This window comes from Oncorhynchus nerka, linkage group LG13, assembly GCF_034236695.1.
Source record: "Oncorhynchus nerka isolate Pitt River linkage group LG13, Oner_Uvic_2.0, whole genome shotgun sequence".
In the NCBI taxonomy this organism is placed as follows: domain Eukaryota; kingdom Metazoa; phylum Chordata; class Actinopteri; order Salmoniformes; family Salmonidae; genus Oncorhynchus; species Oncorhynchus nerka.
In genome coordinates, this window is record NC_088408.1 from 79,699,922 (window position 1) to 79,723,745 (window position 23,824).

Here is a 23,824-nt window from a genome sequence, read left to right on the forward strand (position 1 = left end):
CCCCAAGTGAAAGTAGGAAGCCAGTAAATAAGGGCCAGTGCCAAACACCTCCTGTGACCTCACACATGCGCACACACACACCTCAAACTCACAGCAACCGTCAGATAAAACATGTGTCTGACTTTGCCTTGCTGCCAGGAAACACTAAGAGCAGTCCCTCATTCACTGTCATTAGATGGGCCTGCCATGTGAATGTACATTCATGCCACGTAGAATAGAATAACAACATACACTTCCTGACTGTGTACACGTAATAACCCTATAGCCTTCCATAACATCATGCCTAGTGACATCACTAGCCCAGTCTCTATTCCGGAATGGAATTGTATGCATGGAATGTGATGAGTGACTGTTTTGGCTTTGAGTAACCATTCCAGTCACCATATTCAGTCACAAAGTAGGCTATAGAATTCTCCATGGACATAAATAATCCCATGGAGAAATAAATCCTCTGAACTCAGAAACAATGCAGCACTTAATGCGAAGTGTGTGTGTTTGTGTTGTGTGTGTGTGTGTGTGTTTCTGTGTGTAGGGGAGCTTAAAGGCCAGCTTTCGAGCCTCTCACCATGCTCTCTTAACTTAAGTGTGCCATTACTGGCAGCTCCCCGGCTATGAGGGGATGAGATTATAAATAAGTTATTCTCTCCGAGGCCAGCTGTTGGGATGCCACCCATCGTGATCCTTGGTCATAACAGAGCGTGGCGCTGCCAGCCTGTCAACCGTTGCATGCCAATCACACTCTGCTGGGCTCTGTATCTCATCTCCTACCGCCGCCTCTGAAACAAAAACATCACGGAATGGGCCTACAACCGACATGGTGTAATCATTTAAATTGTCAACGCCTCGGCTCTCAGCGGACGCCACTGCTCTTGTGAATTCCCCCGCAAGCCATATCATTCAAACAGTTGATGATGAACAGAAATAATGAACATGAAAGGAAAGAATGAAACCAAAAAAAGGGAAGAAAGCCATGTTATTTCAGACCGACAACGTGGGTCAATGCGAATGCACTGAGGGTTCAGATAACCCTAAGGTCTGGGAGGTCCCATGTTGAAATGCTGTTGCTTTGGCTTTGTTAAAATTAACTTGGTGTGCACTAGCTAGCTAGTGTTTGTCAGGTGTGTGTGTGCATATACAGTATGTGTGTGTGTGTGTGTCGGTGTGCGCTGTGGAAGTGTGTTAAACCTGATAGCAGATAGCCATCTTTGATTGCACTAGTCTTCCTGTGGTCTGCAATCCTCATGACCACTTCCTCTCTCCCTGTGAGATCCGTAATGAAATGTTTCTCATTTTCTACCAGAGCCGCCTTGTCTCTCTCTAAACAGTGTTTTCAGCTCTGCAGGATTGAGCTGGAGAAAGGAATGGGTGGCGGAATCCAATCCACAATAGCCCACAATATCTTCACGACTCTCCGGATGATTTAATGTCCCGGTCTTCCCTCTAAACCAGAATGGCTGGAGCGATAATTACAAAGGAGAATTAGAAGCAGGAGCGAAGAATGCAAGGAGCTTTATCCCACCAATGGGAGCCTTTGTTTGGCCCCTTTTGAGCCAAAACGGGATGTTTCTGCAAGAGATGCTTTAATCTTATTACAACCAGAGTAATGGCAGAGACACGACATAGCTGTCAGAGCCACTATGGAGGTTTGCACACCGAAGCCCCCCTAGGAATTAATTCAATGTGACATGTTTTAGTAAAAAAAGTATTAAAATTAAATTTGAGTCCTAAAACGTTGTAAACGGGAGCCATGTTGTAAACAGGAGGGAAGTGTCACAAGGCCATGCAAAGTTTACACTGGCTGTTGGCCAACTAAATACACTCCCTGGGTTTATGCTGAAAGAGTGAAGTCATGTTTGAACTTCTGCTCAACTAAGTACATTCCCAGGGTTTACGTTGAAAAGGTCAAGTCCTGTTTGAACTGCAAATCCATCTATTCATACAAGGTGACAAACCATAGGCCATTACCATAGTGTGTGATATTCACTAGAACAGCCTTCTACAATCTACAGGAAATATATTTTTTCTATACTCTCTCACTAATGTGTTTAGACTATCAGGGATTGAGATGCAGTCAACCTCCATCCCCATGTCCCCTTTACCGTTTCTCTATTCATTCTACCCTCAGAGAGCGAGTGCAAAACACACACACACACACACACACACACACACACACACACACCCCTGTGGTGCGGAGGACAAGGTCTTGTGCCTTTGACCATGAAGGTGGTATTATGTGTCCATTATTGTGTGCTGTTCATCATGCCGCTCCACAGACACGGAAGATTGCTTGTCCAAATGGAGCCCATAGATTCACAAGGCTGAGGCTGATGGAATATTGTGTGTTTGTGTGTGTGTGCGTGGCTACTATGTTCGCATATGTGTGCAGAGAAAGACTGGGATCTTTCTCTGCACAAATATTCATCATGACACAGTGTATGGTGGGAAGCCTGAAACAGACACAGGCGGGGGAAATCCCTCCATCATCAAATACAGTCACTGTCCTCATCACACACCGATCCCCATCTCTCCCAGCTCCAATCTTATCGCCAAGCCTGCATCTGTCCTTGTCCTAGCTACAGAATCCGTGTCAGCCTTTTTCTACAATCCCGAGTCAGAGCCTCAGTGCCAGCCCCAGTCACACGTCCACATTCTACAATCCCGAGTCAGAGCCTCAGTGCCAGCCCCAGAGCCTCCCAGTGCCAGCCCCAGTCACACGTCCACATTCTACAATCCCAGAGAGTCAGAGCCTCAGAGTACCAGCCCAGTCAGTCACAGACGTGCCAGCCCCAGTCACATTCTACAATCCCGAGTCAGAGCCTCAGTGCCAGCCCCAGTCACACGTCCACATTCTACAATCCCGAGTCAGAGCCTCAGTGCCAGCCCCAATCACACGTCCACATTCTACAATCCCGAGTCAGAGCCTCAGTGCCAGCCCCAGTCACACGTCCACATTCTACAATCCCGAGTCAGAGCCTCAGTGCCAGCCCCAGTCACACGTCCACATTCTACAAACCCGAGTCAGAGCCTCAGTGCCAGCCCCAGTCACACGTCCACATTCCACATTCTACAGCCCCATCCCGAGTCAGAGCCTCAGTGCCAGCCCCAGTCACACGTCCACATTCTACAATCCCGAGTCAGAGCCTCAGTGCCAGCCCCAGTCACACGTCCACATTCTACAAACCCGAGTCAGAGCCTCAGTGCCAGCCCCAGTCACACGTCCACATTCTACAATCCCAAGTCAGAGCCTCAGTGCCAGCCCCAGTCACACGTCCACATTCTACAATCCCGAGTCAGAGCCTCAGTGCCAGCCCCAGTCACACGTCCACATTCTACTATCCAGAGTCAGAGCCTCAGTGCCAGCCCCAGTCACACGTCCACATTCTACGTCCACATTTGTCCCTGCCCACCTCTGCCTTACATCACGGCCCAGGTACTGACCAAGACAGAATCACACTGGATTAACTGCACCATAATCTATATTGGTCATTATCAAGATTTCTTCTCCCCCAAACATGATACATTTATTTGTCAGCTTAGTCTCCTAGCTCTCATCTGTCTATGGTACCATTAGCAAGACAGGTGTCTAGTCTCTTAATAGGCTTTGATCTAAAATACACTAGCTCACTTTACAGTCAAGCAGTTGCAATTTCTCTTCTTTGTCTACCTCTGCGCTCTCACCCTCTCACTCTCTTTTTCATTGTGTCATCCTCTTCCTTTCTTGAATCCCAATGTAAAAAGAAGCCTCTTGTTTCTCAAATCCTTGTCAGATGCAGTCGCCACGTGTTCGGAATGTCAATTCTCTCGTCCTATTTAACCAAAAGTCTGCATTGCTGACCAGCTGTCTAGTAAGTTTGTATTCATGCGTAGCAGCTTCATAACATCTTTACTTCCTGCTCTGCCTTCCAGGCTTTGTGAAGCGACACAAGACAGCTAATATCAAGCATTTAGCTACACTCGCATTACCATCTGCTAACCATGTGTATGTGATAAATACATTTGATTTGATTTGAGTATTTTATCTCAGTTCTCTGTGGATGCCTTTCCCTCCATGCCTTTCCCTTGGTATTGGGTGTTCTGCTGGCGTTTCTAACATTTGTGTCTATCTGAGTACGTGATGAGCCTTGGCAAACAGTCGGCACCAGCCATCCAGCCCTCAAGGTGATGCTGCAGAACACCAACCCTCTCGTCTCAGAAACATAACACTGTCTGGGAGACAGGCGTGTTGTTATTAAAAACAACACAAGATACTATCCTTCTCAAAAACCTGAACATTAATTCTAAATCTGCAGTGCCATTTCTATCTGAAGTGTATCACTTACTGAGGAATTATTGCAGGCATTATTCGAGGACTTTGAAAGGACACGTTTGACACCCCTCTCTTTCGTTTCCGTTTTAGCTTGTCAATCTCTCCGCTTTCACAAAATAAATAGACAGCTTTCCCATCATCCAGATGTCAGTGTGATCCTGTTGCTGTGGCTTCTAAGGAACAGATTTGTTAGTAGTGGAGGACATGGTTGCCGTGGCAACCTCAGGCCCATGCTATTTCTGTTCCAGTGGATACTCCTCTCTGTATCCTCTGCCCATTGTTCCCTCTAAGCTGCGGGTGTGAAGCTCCACCGGGACTGCCACGCAGAAGAAATATCAGGGTGCGCAGAGAAGCACGAGATTGAACTTCACTTAGCATTCTAGAGTTTTCCCCATTAGTTAACACTATCAACTTTTACTACTTTTGTTTTGAGATCAAAGGAAGATCTACATGTAGCGATATGTGCACATTTGTACGTTTGTTCATATCTTTGCTAGTTAATGAGTTATTATAAATTCGTTATAGCTCATTTGTAGTTCGCATTGGGGGAGTGATTTGCTTCCTACAAGAGCACAAAACATGAGCGTTTTCTTTTTAAATTTCTAAGATAACTAGTCAATAGGCACTGGGTGGCATAATGTGTCTGATTCTCTGTAATAATGGTATTGGAATAACAATGCATTTTATTTTGTCAAGTGGTATCTTGCATCACACAACATAACATTTTCAGGATAACATTTTCATTCTCATGGAATGTAGGCCTACATTAAACACCACACATTGACTGCTACTGTAGGCTGAACGATAGCACAGTTATTTCCATGTTAAAATGCAGTGGCCACTCCCTAGCCAGTCCTTTTGCCCCATCTCATTCAACCAAAATCTTTTGTATGATCTCTTATACACGATTTTAGGCCCAGATTTTGGAACGTTGTCTTTCCTGGATATAGCCACTATATTGTGATCACTGCATCCAATGGGTATGGATACAGCTTTAGAACAAAGTTATACAGTATTAGTAAAATTGTGATCGATACATGTGGATGATCTTGTTCCTGTAGTGTTTGTAAATACCCTGGTAGGTTGATTAATAATCTGAACCAGATTACAGGCACTGGTTACAGTGAGAAGCTTCCTCTTGAGCAGACAGCAGCGTAGAAGAGGGGTTGGGGGGGTGGGTTGAATTTTATCTGATGTTAGTAAGTTATTATTTTCATGAACCTTATTTCTAAGGCTATATATATTCATTTGGGCTATTTTCAGCCCTTTCCTGGGTAGCTTATCAAAGATGATGTCATATGGAAAAGAGAAAACAAAGCAAGAGAAAAAAAAAAAAATTAGCAGTTCATTAACGCCTAGCGTCGTCCGGGTTTGGGAGGGTTTGGCCGGTAGGGATGTCCTTGTCTCATCGCGCACCAGCGACTCCTGTGGCGGGCCAGGCACAGTGCACGCTAACCAAGGTAGCCAGGTGCACGGTGTTTCCACGGTGTTTCCACGGGTTGGATGTGCACTGTGTTAAGAAGCAGTGCGGCTTGGTTGGGTTGTGTTTCGGAGGACGCATGGCTTTCGACCTTCGTCTCTCCTGAGCCCATACGGGAGTTGTAGCGATGAGACAAGATAGTAATTACTAACAATTGGATACCACGAAATTGGGGAGAAAAGGGGGTAAAAAAAAAGGTAAAAGTATCATTAATTTCAATTCCTTATATTAAGCAGACCAGACAGCAGGGATGCAGGGACCAGGGATGTTCTCTTGATACGTGCTTGAATTGGACCATTTTCCGTTCAAAATGTAACCAGGACTTTTGGTGTCAGGGAAAATGTATGGAGTAAATTGTACATTATTTTCTTCAGGAATGTAGTGAAGTAAAAGTAGTCCAAAATATAAATAAAGTAAAGTACAGATACCCCCAAAAACTACTTAAGTAGTACTAAAGTACTTTACACCACTGTTAAAATGTTATGTATGGGATGCATTTTCTTCATAGTTTTTGATGGTAGGCCACTCTGGTAGACCTACATTATGATCAAATAGCCACAGTGGCTTACTTGACCACTGTTAAAACTAACTTAAAGTGGGTATAGCCTCAAGGTTCACAGTAAAAGCGAGCCGGAAGAATTTTCACAACGTTCAAGTTTGCGCTCAACAGACCAGAAATTTGCTCAGTGATTAACTTTTTTTTGGAGGGAACATTGCCTCTGCCCTCCACCACACGCCTCTTACTCCCTCTGCCTCTCCTACACACCTCCCATCCCTCCTCCGCTTTGTTATCCTCCTCCTTTTCACTCTCTCCTACACACCTCCCATCCCTCCTCTGCTTCCTCCTCTTTCTCCTATACATCTCCCTCCCTCGCTTCATCCATCTCTATCTTCCATATCCTCTTCCATCTCTCCCTCTCCCGTTTTCTGTTTGCGACTACATTTTGTGAGCAGCTCAGCTTACCCCCTCTCCCCCCAGCCCCATGAGCCCCCCACTCCCCTCCCTTCCCCCCAACCCAATCTCCAGGATTTGAGCTCTGAGCTCCCCTGTGGCATACAATCTGACACTAAACCTCTATAGGAGCACACAGAGCCAGTCAGCCAGCCAGCCAACCATCCAGTCAACCAACCAACTAACCAGCCAGTCAACTAACCAGTCAGTCCGCCAACCAGCCAGCCAGCTAGTCCACCAGCCAATCAGCAAGGTCACCAGCCAGCCAGGTCACCAGCCAGCCAGTCTGCATTCTGGGGCCCTTACAGGGAGAAAGATAAAGACAGAGGGAGGAAATGAAGTGCTGAGCCTCCGACCACATGGGCATTGGTATCTGAGTCTTATCTGCAGCCTCCATAACAACATCCAGTCCCCTGCAGGTCCAGATATGCATCTAAATGTGTGTCTGGCCAGGCCAGGCCGCATGCTGACGTATGTAGAGTGGCTAGCGGCTTTCTCTATCAAACCTCCCCTGAGGTCACACATATCAGTCTAATGGGCAGTGTCTGTCTCTCTCTGAGCCCTGGAAAGGATGTAGGGACTCTAAGCTAACTGGCCACTGTGTGGATGGGCTGAAGGTAGGCTTAGAGAAACAGATGAACCCATCCCTATATGGTCAGTAGGAGCTCCTCCTGGAGAGAGACGTTGATATTATGCCAGGTCAAGGGCCATAGCTGAAGGATATTATTGTCTTGCGTGACCAAGGTTTCATATAAACAGACATCCTCCTCAACCCATGGCCCAGAAGCCATTAGGAACTATTAGATTTAGGAACATTGGAAACAAAGCCAGAGCACATTGCATTCTAACTGTGATCCAGAAAGGTTGTCGCTGGAAGGCACATCCTCTGGTTAACCACAGACAGCAACCTTTATAACTTGTTGTTGGGTAGCGGTGAAGAACTACTGAGTTATTATTTTCTGTTCAGCTGGAGGATGGTGAAAACAGAAACATGTCCTGTAGATTTGGAAAAGGAAAGGTTTGAAGTGTGTGACAAGCAAACAATGTGGCCCGTTGAGACGGCCAGCGTCGAGGCGTCCATGGGAGACCGGTGACAGACAGTCTCTCTGCTAACGGTAGCTCCGGTCTGGAAGACCTGGAAGATGCCTAATCCTGGGGTGCCACAGCAGGACCTAATTATCCCTTTTGCACAGGAGAAAGGATGTCTGGTGTCTTCTCCTAAAATGGCAGCACCGGAGCTGTGATCCAGGATACACATTGAGCCAAGCCAGCCAAACTCTTTCAAGTCTCTGTCAGCCTTTTGACAGTGTCTTCCCATTGATGCCCTACCAACCCCCAGTGGTGGAATGACAATGATGGAGAGAGACAGGATGAGAGGAACTAGGTACCGGTAGTTTGTTTATGCACCTCTACCCACCACCTCTTCCCTCTCTTTCTGCTCTCTGGGGTATCTTTATGCCCTTAGAGCAGGGGTGACAAACTCTTTTTGACCCACGGGCCGCATTCATTCTTCAACGAGGTCTGGGATGCCGCACTGAAAATTGGCTATATTGCCTCACCGTCAAAATGATTAGTGAGCTGGACACCGTCAAGAAACTGTGGAAATGTAGGTCCATTATTATTTCTACACAGAAATATTATTTCTACACCCCCCCCACACACATTTTTTGTTTAGGAAATAAAAACACAAAATATCTTCTTCTTTTTTCATTACTCAAACCACCTGCGGGCCGGATTGGTATGTTGCGTGCCTTAGAGGATGAGTACTGTAGTTAGCTGTCCATAAAATCGGCTGACCGCCAGTTACCCTCTGGACCCTTTAATGTCACCTTCCAACAAAATGCCACCAACTGTTGTTGTTTGGATATGCTAATGTTTGGTGCCCTTGGTTTGCCAAGCCAATACCCAAAGAGACGCCAATATGCAGAGAGAAAGAAAGAGGATAAGCATTATTCAAAGGCTTGACTTTTGCTCCCTGCCTCTCTAGTGAGATGGCTGTTGTTAAAAGTGGCCTTAGCGGCCTGGTTGTGCTTTGTTTGAATTGGTACCAAGGCCAGGGAAAATAAAAATAGAGATGGAGAGAAGGAGAGAGTGAAAGATGTGGAAAGAGCGATGGAAAGAGAGAGTGGTTAAAGAACTGACTCGTATGAACCGACTGAACTGAAAACAGGCATTTATCCAACATTCCAAGCCTTCAATTTTGTTGTTGTTGTTTTCAATTACACTTCCTGATATTTTCTGACAGGTTTGCGGGTCAGCTATTGTCTTTCAAAGCGGCCCTAACAACGTGATGTGATAGCTGCTCTCTCTGTGGCTTTCCCTGTGAAAGCATTCATTATCTATGACACAGACAGCGATATGAAAACCTTAACCATACTTTCTGAGCCACATTGGTCTCATGGTGTTAAACGTGTGCCTATGTTTCAGAGCTGGAATGGGGATCCAATGACTTCTGATTTCCCCTGTTCAAACAGTATTATTTATTTAGCTAGTGTTTCATAGGCAGAGTGTGACCCTCTGCTCCCTCTCTCCCATTCTCTTAATGACACTGTTAACACCCCTTTGACCTGCTGTAAGAAGAGTGAAGTGATATAGCAAGCTGTTATTGATTGAAGTGTGTTTTCATGGAGACTACAGATGTTCCTCACTCGATCTGATGGGGTTTTGAGTGGTAATCCTATGGATATGAAGGGAGTAGAGTATTCACTGAGTGTACAAAACATTAGGAACACCCTTCTAATATTGAGTTGCAACCCCTTTTGCCCTCAGAACAGCATCAATTTGTTCAGGGCTTAGACTACAAGGTGTCGAAAGTATTCCACAGGGATGCTGTGCCATGTTGACTCCAATGGTTCCCACAGTTGGGTCAATGATGTCCTTTGGGTGGTGGACCATTCTTGATACACACAGGAAACTGTTGAGTGTGAAAACTCAGCAGCGTTGCAGTTATTGACACACTCAAACCGCTGTGCCTGGTACCTACTAACATACCCTGTTCAAAGGCACTTACATCTTTTGTCTTGCTCATTCACCCTCAATGGAACACATACACAATCCATGTCTCAATTGTCTCAAGGCTTTAAAGACCTTCTTTAACCTGTCTTCTACCCTTCATCTACACTGATTGAAGTGGATTTAACAAGGGATCACTTGGTCAGTATATGGTCAGTCTATGTCATGGAAAGTGCAGGTGTCCTTAATATTTTGTACACTCATTGTATGTGATAGACGCGGGAGGCTTTGGGAGAGGCTCGCCTCGGATTGGGGTTACAATAAGCTCCCCACTTAGTTTTGATTGATGAACAGGGATTTTTTTGACAGAAGAGGGCTAATGTGAGGTGTGTTTGTGTCTGTCTGTGTGTGTGTGTTTGTGTCTGTCTGTGTGTGTATGTCTGTGTGTGTGTCAGTTAATCTATTATCATTTTGGTCTTGTCAAGCCGCAACACCTTCACTTTAATTACAGCCCATAGTGAAGCCACTTGAACCCTAATACTCTAATGGTGAACTGATGAGCCACTCAGGGCCATATGCATCACTCACTCACCTCAACTTGACTTTGTTGTAACCTACTTTGCCTCACACTGAATGCAGCATAAGCTTTCTCTCCTCTCTTCTCTCCTCTCTTCTCTCCTCTCTTCTCTCCTCTCTTCTCTCCTTTCTTCTCTCCTCTCTTCTCTCCTCTCTTCTCTCCTCTCTTCTCTCCTCTCTTCTCTCCCCTCTTCTCTCCTCTCTTCTCTCCTCTCTTCTCTCCTCTCTTCTCTCCTCTCTTCTCTCCTCTCTCCTCTCCTCTCTTCTCTCCTCTCTTCTCTCCTCTCTTCTCTCCTCTCTTCTCTCTTCTCTCCCCTCTTCTCTCCTCTCTTCTCTCCTCTCTTCTCTCCTCTCTTCTCTCCTCTCTTCTCTCCTCTCTCCTCTCCTCTCTTCTCTTCTCTCCTCTCTTCTCTCCTCTCTTCTCTCCTCTCTTCTCTCTTCTCTCCTCTCTTCTCTCCTCTCTTCTCTCCTCTCTTCTCTCCTCTGTAAGCCTCTAATTGAGCCACCAGCGTTTGAGAGTTTGTCACCTCTGCGTTTCTGCTTTGGAAAAGAACCTGGTGCTCCACCCCTATCAGCTCAATTAGAAGTGAGGTCGGGCCTAAGCGTGTTCCTCAGCTTGCTGGTTTTGATGTCCCGCCCTCTCAGGATGAGACTGCAAGGGAGGGAGGCCACAGCAACACACCACTCATCTGACTGATGTCTACTGGAGAAACATGTAGGCATGGGATTGTACAGGGAATGTACTTTCTAGCCTTGCACCCAGGGGATGGATAATGCTAGCTGTGTGTGTGTGTTGGGTGTAGATAGGAGGAGTGTGTGTGTATTGGGTGTTGGGTGTAGATAGGAGGGGTCTGTGTGTGTGTGTTGGGTGTAGATAGGAGGGGTGTGTGTTGAGTGTAGATAGGAGGTGTGTGTGTGTGTGTGTGTGTGTGTGTGTGTGTGTGTGTGTGTGTGTGTGTGTGTGTGTGTGTGTGTGTGTGTGTGTGTGTGTGTGTGTGTGTGTGTGTGTGTGTGTGTGTGTGTTGGGTGTAGATAGGAGGGGTGGGTGTGTTGGGTGTAGATAGGAGGGGTCTGTGTGTGTGTGTGTGTTGGGTGTAGATAGGAGGGATGTGTGTGTGTTGGGTGTAGATAGGAGGGGTGTGTGTGTGTTGGGTGTAGATAGGGGGGTGTGTGTTGGGTGTAGATAGGAGGGTGTGTGTGTTGGGTGTAGATAGGAGGGTGTGTGTGTGTTGGGTGTAGATAGGAGGGGTGTGTGTGGGTGTAGATAGGAAGAGAGAGAGAGAGAGAGAGAGAGAGAGAGAGAGAGAGAGAGAGAGACTGTATTACAGATGTGTTACTGTTTGTACATAAGTCAAAATAAAAATACATTTAAAAAACATGTGTGCTACATGTGGTACAATGTGTGAGTGTAGCTCAAAGCTCCAGCACCAGAGGGACATAGAGGTCACGCCACAGCGACAGTTAATTATTCAACATTCATTATAATTCCCTGCTAACAACCTGCCTGGCAGGCAGCTAGCAGGCAACGCTTGCCTGATGACTCAAACTGAATTCTTCCGCTGTTCTATGTTTGTGGTGACATCAAAATGATGGTTGTTGTACAAAACAAAGTCATCACCGATTGGATCATCTCAACCAATCAGAGTATCAAAGCCAATGACAAATTTTTTAAATGACGCTTTACACACGCGTGTTCTGTTCTGGCTTTGGCCCAAACCATCGGTTTCTGGGACCAATCAGACGGTCTAGAATGGATTTCCATTATAGAAATCCTCGGGGAGGTACTCAGATCTAGACTCATTGTGCTGTGCTGTGGCATAGCATTTAGCAGGAGCAAGGAGTTTGGGTAGCCAGGCAAAGGCAACGCTAACTAATGACTGGAAAGTGGTTAATACACTGTACATGTCATGACCATACTATGCTAGTACAGCACCACCCTATAGCCTACTAGCTAGTCTGACATGAAGGTGAACCATTAAGATGCACTGCAGGCCATATAAAAAAGCCTCATAAAGATATTAGCATCTCTATGGTGCTAAACCAACCCCTATGATGTGCACTGCCATTTGACTGCAAACCATAGAAATGAACCTTACAGAGATAATACGTCTAATGTGGACATGGGCTCAGAGCTCTGGAACAGTTCTTCATTCACTGGACATGCGCAGATCTTAGAGAGAGCTCTAGGAATTAGTTTAAAGGCCACATGAATGTCCCTCCCTTTTCATTTGCATCTGAGGGGACAGTACTTGGCCACTTTATCTGAGCCCTTGGCAACTTCCTAACTCTCGGACTGGAAGAGACGAGTCCAAGACCGTGGAATTACAAGAGAGTGGGGAACGGGGAAATGTAGGATTGCAGATTTACAGGTTCTTGCTTATTAAAACGTTGTCCTGGATTTAAAAGTGAACTTGGCACTGGGAGTTTCTGCCTCTGAGTCTGATAAATTGCCTTGACTTTGCTGAGTCTGCATTGACTGACTGAATATGCCTGAAATAAGCCAAGTTGTATGGGGAGACGTATTGCTACAGCACTGCGCTGTCTGTGTCTGTTCCACTGTTCTGCTCCCGAGCTGTGGTATGCTGTTTAAGCCCCAGACAAAGGCAATTCAGTTGTTTTGAATCACACATTAGCTGGCCTCTCTTTGATTACTCACACACTGTGACCTCACTCCCTCTGACTCACAGAGCTCCTTATGAAACATGAATCCCTAACACAAACAAGCATCTTTCTTTATGACTGGCAACCTCCTCTCCATGCACCACAATTGGTTTACATGGTTGTGGAGGGATATTGTGGAAGGATTAGGACCGGATCATGGACAGGAAACAGCTCTGTGGAGTGGCTGGATCTGGCAACCCCAGGATGAAGGGACCAAAGTCAGCCATTCCCACATCCATAATTTACTCTTTCTCCAAAATGATGGGTGTGAGCCCCAGATTTAGACGTGAAAATGGTTATTCGAGGTGAAAATGGTTATTCAAGGTTTGTGCATTTCCTGAAGACAGTTAGAGGTCTGCTCACGCCCAGAGCAGGATGTAGTCTAGTCTAGATCTGGCAGAAATAGACAGCTCTGCTCCCTCTCGTCTCCTCCTCTCCAGGGCTTCAGAGTCGTTTGTCTCACTCTAGACTTTCTTCTTTTCTTCTCTCCCTCATTAAGGCGATGGTAAAAGGCCCTTCCAGATATCCAAGTCTGTTTCTTGGCCTCATCCATTGAAGCGAGCAGTACTTTTTTACCTCTTTGTATTACTAAGACTTTCACTGTTCTCTTCATTTCCAACAAAGAATGTATAGAATTCCTCTCCCACCACAGTGTATCAATCATTTACATTTAATATATGTGGTTTGAAATATACCTCTGGAAATGAACGCCTCGGATAACATGGAATGAACCAATGGTTATTTTCTTTAATTTAAGCTCAGTGGAAGTGAATAATTGAGGTGTGTGTGTGTGTGTGTGTGTGTGTGTGTGTGTGTGTTGTGTGTGTGTGTGTGCGTGTACAGTGTGTTCTGACTGATACTATTATTCAGAGAACAGTGAAGAAAAGATAGTCTGTTCTGATCCACCACTTTAGACTTGCAGACTTTAAAGTGCAGAAGGTTTTTGAGAATATATGAATACAGATGCATTGTGATGATGATGAAATACTTGGTTTTGAGTCCATAGAGCCAAGCCAAGTTGTCTTCCATAGCGAGGGGCTGTTAGTGTGGATGTACTACAGTTTGAGAAGTGCTCCTCCCCTGGGATGTCAGACAGCCTGAGCTGACCTTGGTAGTGGAAAGGAGAGTGGGGTTCGATACTTTCTCTGCCTCTCACTGCCTGATCCATCTGATAGCTGATAATGTAATGACACAGTTTACCACACAGCTCAAGCCAACCATTGACTGACTGCTACAATGTGTTAAATGGACAGAGAGAAACTTTGCTTTCAGATACTTGATCTTGTTGTATATGTAAAATCAATATCTACTTACATCATGATTCATTCACAAGACTAACATATATATATGAATCTAGTGTGATGTATTGTTGTGAGATCGGATCTGAAACTTGGTCTGTGGCAACAGATTATTTATTTGGGTGTAATTTAGTCAAAATGAGAAAAAGACCAGTTTATGTGTTGCAGTATTCACATAATTACAACCAATGACATATGCTCTCTACAGTTTTCTATAGTTTAAGTCTTCTTAAACTGTGTAAACATAGTCCTAAACTATAATCTGAGGTCAAAGGGACCTGACCATGTCAAAAAGCTCCACGTTACCTTGCCTCAACAACATTGGAGGGGACTCACTCCCCCTACCTTCAGTAGAAGCAGAGCACTGTTTTATGACTGAGGTCACTGATCACATTAGCAGAGATTTGTACTTTGATAAAAGCTACATAGTGGCCATTATGTTATTGTCTCTGTTACTGCTGATGGCTGCTTCATCTGTGACTGAGCTTTTAATACTTTTTGGCCACACTTATACCATACTAACTATCAGTGGTATTAGTAAATACTGTGTTGTACCAGCAGTACTAATACTGTTTAAAGAAATTGCCAAAAAATCCACGTAACTTTTATTTAACTAGAGAAGTCAGTTAAGAACAAATTATTATTTACAATGATGGCCTACCCTGGCCAAACCCGTAAAATGTTGTGCACCGCCCTATGGGACTCCCAATCACGGCCAGATGTGATACAGCCTGGAATCGAACCAGGGACTGTAGTGATGCCTCTTGCCCTGAGATGCAGTGCCTTAGACCACTGTGCCACTCGGGAGCCATTGGTTATTCCATTGTAAGTTATGGAATAATGACTATGACATTTAAAGGGTTGTCACATGGTTTCTACCAAGCGATAACAATAACTTGGGTAGACTATGCACAGTTGTTTGTTATGTTTATCACGTACTGTTAATGAGATTTACCAGAGTGTGAAAGGGAGAATAATAATTGACAGACACCTAATAGTCTTGCCTGACATAATTATGTGGGAAGATAGCCGACTTCTATTAGTCTTATTATGTGAGCAGTTTCACAGACTGATTGCCTGTCTCTGTATCTGAGCTACATGTCTCTGTTTCTTTTAATTGTGTTCAATAATCTGTCTCTCTGTTGGCTCTCTGTCTCCCTCTGTATCTATCCTAAAAGTGTCTCTTTATCTAACTTCTGCCTCTCCCTCTCTCTCCTTATCTGTCTCTTTCTGTCTACTGATCTAACTTTCATGTCTCTTTCTCTCTCTTTTTCTCTCCATATTTAACTTCTCTGTCTCCGTATCTAACTTCCATGTCTCTCCCCCCTCTCTCTCTCTCTGTCTCTGTCTCTCTGTCTTTGTAGGTTTTGAGCTGCTGTACCAACCGGAAGTGGTGAGGCTGTACCTGTCTCTGCTAACTGAGAGTCAGAACTACAACACTCTGGAGGCTGCCGCAGGGGCCCTGCAGAACCTCAGCGCCGGACAGTGGACCGTGAGTCTCACACACATAAACACACACAAACTGGGATTATGGGTAATAAGGTCTCTGAAACTCAATAGGCTAGACAAGTCATTTATCCCAAATGGAGCTCTGCACTGTCAGTACAAAAACACTTCCATTTGGTTACAGTAGTGAGTAATCAGAGTGTGATGTTTTTTCCAGCATTTACACAGTCATTACCATCACTAGTGTAAAGTACAGAGGCCTATCATGTTATTCCCTTCAGGAATTATGCTCTTAGTCTGTACTGGCCTATGTTAGGCCTAGAGAGCTTTGTCATTTTAGCTCTATCGTGATTCATTTTTTAACACCTATGTGTCATGCTGTAAACATATCCGTTGCCACGGCATTAATCATCACCAGGCTCCAGCACCATGCTCACACCTTCCTGTTCCTCTCAGCTCAGCTCGTTCACAGATCTCTCCATCCACAGCGGTGGCAAAACACAACAGACAGGATGTTAGATTGATTTGAAAACATCCAACTTGTATCTCTTGCTGTTAAATTTGAAACGCTTACACATAACCTGTGATAACATGTACAACCCTACAGTACATGTATACCATGTATAAACCATGTCACAATTTTCATGTTTACTGTTTTCTACCACTGCACTGGTGATTTTTAATAATTAGGTACAGTGCCTTCAGAAAGTATTCATACCATATTGACTTTTTACACATTTTGTTGTGTTATAGCCTCAAATGCAAAATGTTACTAATGAATAAAAAATAAAAAGCTGAAATGTCTTGAGTAGAAAAGTATTCAACCCTTTTGTTATGGTCTAAATACGTTCAGTAGTAAAAATTACCTTAACAAGTCACATAATAAGTTGCATGGACTCACTCTGTGTGCAATAATAGTGTTTAACATGATTTCTGAATGACTACATCATCTCTGTACCCTACACATGCAATTATCTGTAAGGTCCCTCAGTCAAGCAGTGAATTTCAAACACAGATTCAACCACAAAGACCACAGAGGTTTTCCAATGCCTTGCAAAGAAGGGCACCAATTGGTAGATGGGTTACTACAAAGATACAGGTGTCCTTCCTAACTCAGTTGCCAGAGAGGAAGGAAACTGTTTAGGGATTTCACCATGAGGCCAATGGTGACTTTAAAACAGTTACAGAGTTTAATGGCTGTGATAGGAGAAAACTGAGGATGGATCAACAACATTGTAGTTACTCTACAAAACATTAAATGACAGAGTAAAAAGAAGGAAGCCTGTACAGAATAAAAAAATATTCCAAAACATGCATCCTGTTTGCAATAAGGCACTAAAGTAATACTGCAAAACATGTGGCAAAGAAGTTAGCAAATCCAACACCTCACTGAGTACCACTCTTCATATTTCCAAGTATGTTGGGGACTGCATCATGTTATGGGTATGCTTGTCATCGGCAAGGACTAGGGAGGTTTTTGGGAGATCAAAAGAAACGGAATAGAGCTAAGCACTGGCAAAATCCTAGAGGAAAACCTGTTTCAGTCTGCTTTTCCACTGGGAGACAAATTCACCTTTCAGCAGGATAATAACCTAAAACACAAGGTCAAATATACACTGGAGTTGCTTACCAAAACTACATTGGGTGTTCCTGAGTGGCCTAGTTACAGTTTTGACTAAAATTGGCTTGAAAATCTATGGAAACTTGAAAATGGCTGTTTAGCAATGATCAACAACCAACTTTACAGAGCTTGAAGAATTTTAAAAAGAATAATGAGCAAATATTGTACAATCCAGGTGTGTAAAGCTCTTAGAGACTTACCCAGAAAGACACACAGCTGTAATCGCTGCCAAAGTTACAGAGTTACAGTTCATATAAGGAAATTAAGGCCTCATTAATTTATTTCAATAGACTAATCTATGGATTTCACATGACTGGGAATACAGATATGCATCTGTTGGTCACAGATACATTTAGAAAACAGGTAAACCAGTCAGTATCTGGTGTGACCACCATTTGCATCATGAACACGACACATCTCCTTCACATAGAGTTGATCAGGCTGTTGATTGTGGCCTGTGGAATGTTGTCCCACTCTTCAATGGCTGTGAGAAGTTGCCAGATATTGGCGGGGACTGGAACACGCTGTTGTACATGTCAATCCAGAACATCCCAAACATGCTTAATGGGTGATATGTCTGGTGAATATGCAGGCCATGGAAGAACTGGGACATTTTCAGTTTCCAGGAATTGTGTACAGATCCGTGTGACATGGGGCCATGCATTTTCATGCTGAAACATGAGATGATTGCGGCGGATGAATGGCACAACAGTGGGCCTCAGGATCTCTTCACGATATCTCTGCATTCAAATTGCCATTGATAAAATGCAATCGTGTTCATTGTCCGTAGCTTATGCCTGCTCATACCATAACCCCACCACAACCATGGGGCACTCTGGTCACAACGTTGACATCAGCAAACCGCAAACACGTCGCCAAACACATGGTCTGCGATTGTGAGGCCGGTTGGACATACTGCCAAATTCTCTAAAACGATGTTGGAAGCGGCTTATGGTAGAAATATTTGCATTTAAATTCTCTGGTAACAGCTCTGGTGGACATTCCTGCAGTCAGCATGCCAATTGCACGCTCCCTCAAAACTTGATACATCTGTCGCATTGTGTTGCATATTTTGGAGTGGCCTCTTATTGTCCCCATCACAAGGTGCATCTGTGTAACACAACAAAAAGTGGAATAAGTCAAGGGATATGACTGTTTTCTGAAGGCACTGTATATAAAGAGAGAAAATCGCTCCCTCCCTCCCCAAAAAATACAGCTTCTATCTCAAGGCAATCAGACTGCTAAACAGCAATCACTAACTCAGAGAGGCTGCTGCCTACATTGAGACCCAATCAATGGCCACTTTAATAAATGGATCACTAGTCACTTTAAATAATGCCACTTTAATAATGTTTACATATCTTACATTACTCATATCATAGTTATATACTGTATTTTATACCATCTATTGCACCTTGCCTATGCCGCTCGGCCATCATCCATATATTTATATGTACATATTCTCATTCACCCCTTTAGATTTGTGTGTATTAGGTAGTTGTTGGGAAATTGTTAGTTATTACTGCACTGTCGGGACTAGAAGCACAAGCATTTCGCTACACTCACATTAACATCTGCTAACCATGTGTATGTGACCAATAACATTTTATTTGATTTATGTAGTTATTTTATTTATGTAGTTTGAGCATATCAAATCAAATATTATTGGTCACATACACATATTTTGTTACCTTTATTTAACTAGGCAAGTCAGTTAAGAACCAATTCTTATTGTCAATGACGGCCTAGGAACAGTGGGTTAACTGCCTGTTCAGGGGCAGAACGACAGATTTGTACCTTGTCAGCTCGGGGGTTTGAACTTGCAACCTTCCGGTTACTAGTCCAACACTCTAACCACTAGGCTACGCTGCCGCCCCAGATGTTATTGCGGGTGTAGCTTGTAGCTTGTCTTCCTAGCTCTTAACAGTGCAGTAGTATCACAACAATACACATATTTAGCAGATGTTATTGCGGGTGTAGCTTGTCTTCCTAGCTCTTAACAGTGCAGTAGTAAATCAAATCAAATCCAATTTTATTTGTCACATACACATGGTTAGCAGATGTTAGTGCGAGTGTAGCGAAATGCTTGTGCTTCTAGTTCCGACAATGCAGTAATAACCAACAAGTAATCTAACTAACAATTCCAAAACTACTGTCTTATACACAGTGTAAGGGGATAAAGAATATGTACATAAGGATATATGAATGAGTGATGGTACAGGGCAGCATACAGTAGATGGTATCGAGTACACTATATACATATGAGATGAGTATGTAGACAAAGTAAACAAAGTGGCATAGTTAAAGTGGCTAGTGATACATGTATTACATAAGGATGCAGTCGATGATATAGAGTACAGTATATACGTATGCATATGAGATGAATAATGTAGGGTAAGTAACATTATATAAGGTAGCATTGTTTAAAGTGGCTAGTGATATATTTACATCATTTCCAATCAATTCCCATGATTAAAGTGGCTGGAGTTGGGTCAGTGTCAATGTCAGTGTGTTGGCAGCAGCCACTCAATGTTAGTGGTGGCTGTTTAACAGTCTGATGGCCTTGAGATAGAAGCTGTTTTTCAGTCTCTCGGTCCCAGCTTTGATGCACCTGTACTGACCTCGCCTTCTGGATGATAGCGGGGTGAACAGGCAGTGGCTCGGGTGGTTGATGTCCTTGATGATCTTTATGGCCTTCCTGTAACATCGGGTGGTGTAGGTGTCCTGGAGGGCAGGTAGTTTGCCCCCGGTGATGCGTTGTGCAGACCTCACTACCCTCTGGAGAGCCTTACGGTTGAAGGCGGAGCAGTTGCCGTACCAGGCGGTGATACAGCCCGCCAGGATGCTCTCGATTGTGCATCTGTAGAAGTTTGTGAGTGCTTTTGGTGACAAGCCGAATTTCTTCAGCCTCCTGAGGTTGAAGAGGCGCTGCTGCGCCTTCTTCACGACGCTGTCTGTGTGAGTGGACCAATTCAGTTTGTCTGTGATGTGTATGCCGAGGAACTTAAAACTTGCTACCCTCTCCACTACTGCTCCATCGGTGTGGATAGGGGGGTGTTCCCTCTGCTGTTTCCTGAAGTCCACAATCATCTCCTTAGTTTTGTTGACGTTGAGTGTGAGGTTATTTTCCTGACACCACACTCCGAGGGCCCTCACCTCCTCCCTGTAGGCCGTCTCGTCGTTGTTGGTAATCAAGCCTACCACTGTTGTGTCGTCCGCAAACTTGATGATTGAGTTGGAGGCGTGCGTGGCCACGCAGTCGTGGGTGAACAGGGAGTAGAACGCACCCTTGTGGGGCCCCCGTGTTGAGGATCAGCGGGAGGAGATGTTGTTGCCTACCCTCACCACCTGGGGGCGGCCCGTCAGGAAGTCCAGTACCCAGTTGCACAGGGCGGGGTCGAGACCCAGGGTCTCGAGCTTGATGACGAGTTTGGAGGGTACTATGGTGTTAAATGCTGAGCTGTAGTCGATGAACAGCATTCTCACATAGGTATTCCTCTTGTCCAGATGGGTTAGGGCAGTGTGCTGTGTGGTTGAGATTGCATCGTCTGTGGACCTATTTGGGCGGTAAGCAAATTGGAGTGGGTCTAGGGTGTCAGGTAGGGTGGAGGTGATATGGTCCTTGACTAGTCTCTCAAAGCACTTCATGATGACGGAAGTGAGTGCTACGGGGCGGTAGTCGTTTAGCTCAGTTACCTTAGCTTTCTTGGGAACAGGAACAATGGTGAAAAAAAAAGCAATCGATATGCTGATAAAATTTAGGGAGTCTTGTTTTCAGATTAGCTTTGTTAAAATCCCCAGCTATAATGAATGCAGCCTCCGGATAAAGGGTTTCCAGTTTGCAAAGAGTTAAATAAAGTTCGTTCAGAGCCATCGATGTGTCTGCTTGGGGGATATATACGGCTGTGATTATAATCGAAGAGAATTCTCTTGGTAGATAATGCGGTCTACATTTGATTGTGAGGAATTCTAAATCAGGTAAACAGAAGGATTTGAGTTCCTGTATGTTTCCTTCATCACACCATGTCTCGTTAGTCATGAGGCATACGCCCCCGCCACTCTTCTTACCAGAAAGATGTTTGTTTCTGTCGGCGCGATGCGTGGAGAAACCCGTTGGCTGCACCGCCCCGCTCCGGATAGCGTCTCTCCAGTGAGCCATGTTTCCGTGAAGCAGAGAACGTTACAGTCTCTGATGTCCCTCTGGAATGCTACCCTTGCTCGGATTTCATCAACCTTGTTGTCAAGAGACTGGACATTGGCAAGAAGAATGCTAGGGAGTGGTGCACGATGTGCCCGTGTCCGGAGTCTGACCAGAAGACCGCTACGTTTCCCTCTTTTACGAAGTCGTTTTTTGGGGTCGCTGCCTGGAATCAATTCCATTGGCCTGTTTGTAAGGCAGAACACAGGATCCGCGTCGCGGAAAACATATTCTTGGTCGTACTGATGGTGAGTTGACGCTGATCTTATATTCAGTAGTTCTTCTCGACTGTATGTAATGAAACCTAAGATGACCTGGGGTACTAATGTAAGAAATAACACGTAAAAAAACAAAAAACTGCATAGTTTCCTAGGAACACGAAGCGAGGCGGTCATCTCTGTCGGCGCCGGATGTGTCACAACAATACACACAAAGCTAAAAGTAAAATAATGGAATTAAGAAATGTATTAATATTAGGACGAGCAATGTTGGAGTGGCATTGACTAAATTACAGTATAATATAATACAGTATATACATATGAAATGAGTAAAGAAGTATGTAAACATTATTAAAGTAACTAGTGTTCCATTATTAAAGTGGCCAGTGATTCCATGTCTGTGTATATAGAGGGTGATCAGAATGCCTGTCCACACTGGGGCTTGGGGCTGATGCTAACACATCAAACCTCTGGACATAACGTGTTCCCATTCCCAATGAGGATATCTCATCCCCTTCTCCTTGCTGCTCCCTTGCTGTTTAACAACTATGGTACGGTCAGTTTTAGGTTTACTACTGCCACCCAGTGGCCGGGTTCTGGTGTTGCACCAGTTTAATTACATCTCAGGGGGTAACCGTATACAGCAAAGGAGCTCTTTCATGTCAAACTTATTGTTTTGTGTTACAGAAAAAAAAGAGAGGAGCATTCGTTGATCAGTGACAAATTCCATCACATGACAGTCTGTAGTCCTGCTGTGTAATTTTCTTGTGTGTGTGTGTGTGTGTGTGTGTGTGTGTGTGTGTGTACATGCGTATGTATGTATTGGCAGGTAGTATTCTCTCTTCACAGACATTTTATCCTTATCATCCATGTTCCCTCCTCTCTCTGTCCCCAGTGGTCCAACTACATCCGTGCCACAGTGAGGAAGGAGAAGGGTCTTCCCATCCTGGTGGAGCTGCTGCGTTCTGACTCTGACAAGGTGGTCCGAGCCGTGGCCATCGCCCTGCGCAACCTCTCCATCGACCGCCGCAACAAAGACCTGATCGGTACGACCATTGACCAACTGTATGCAGCAAAGAGAGGCTGTGTGTTAACTGTGGGCTTGACCACACACTGTTAACACAAGGCCTCTCTTTACAGTGTACAGGTACAACAATGGGGTAAAACACTTTGGGATGCTGTGAGATCAGATAGCTGTTACTAACCACGTTTCCATTCTCAGTTTTTATGCAAAAGTCATATAATATTTTTTAAAATCACGACTTCTGTGATGGAAACAGGAAGTTTCTGTACAATTTGTATGTTCGACATGGTAGGATCTTTTTGTGTTGGTAAAATAAATTATTCTTGAAATGGCGGTGGAAATGCCTTTATTTACAAATATTGATATAATAACCAAAGTACATTTGGAGTCACGCAGCGATATGATGTGTGATCAGAAAGCATGCAGTTTATTAGGTGACAGATTAAATAAATGATGATGAACTTTACAGGGTTGTGAAAGTGCACGAGCTTGATCCTGCTTTCCAATAAATATTGATAATGCTGGTGACATGATGATTGATGCTTGACTGCCGTTTAACAAATAACCATATTCTCGCTCTTATCCATAATAATCTCATTATGTAGACTAGCAGCCTATGCACACTGTATCTGCGAGCTGTTGGCTAGGGCGCACATACCAAGATCAGAGTAGGCACATTTGCTATTTAACACAACAGTTTCTGTGACAAAACTATCAGTAGATAGCGATGGAAACACATTTTTATTCGGTACATGAAAACTTAAGCGAAAAAATACATTTTGTGTGCACTATGTCATTATCACTGACTTTTATCCACAATAATTCAATTTTTTCCGCAAGAAGCACACCACATATTTTCTTTATGCAGATTTTTGAATATTCGCATTAAAATCTGTTGCCAATTGGATTGAAACCTAGCTACTGAAGATAACAATATGATTGTTGAACCTGTGTATGTCTTTTGCTGAATGATTGCAGATTTGCCAAAGTTTTAATTAGTTGATATCAAACATTTTGTACAATGCTATTATGAATCAAAACACTATGTAGCGCAACAAGATGTAATAAAACATTTAAAAAATCCCCTTTCCT

The 23,824-nt window shown here is 44.2% G+C and overlaps 1 protein-coding gene across 19 annotated transcripts in view; it reads left to right on the forward strand.

Moving 5' to 3' along the window:
• LOC115140228 (splicing regulator ARVCF-like) overlaps positions 1-23,824 on the forward strand; it is a 367,731-nt gene that overhangs the window by 333,334 nt on the left and 10,573 nt on the right. For all 19 annotated transcript variants that reach the window (XM_065026736.1, XM_065026742.1, XM_065026739.1 and 16 more), the window contains 2 exons: positions 15,590-15,717; positions 22,604-22,754. In XM_065026736.1, coding sequence (XP_064882808.1) covers positions 15,590-15,717; positions 22,604-22,754 — 279 coding nt within the window. The remainder of the gene's footprint in view (positions 1-15,589; positions 15,718-22,603; positions 22,755-23,824) is intronic.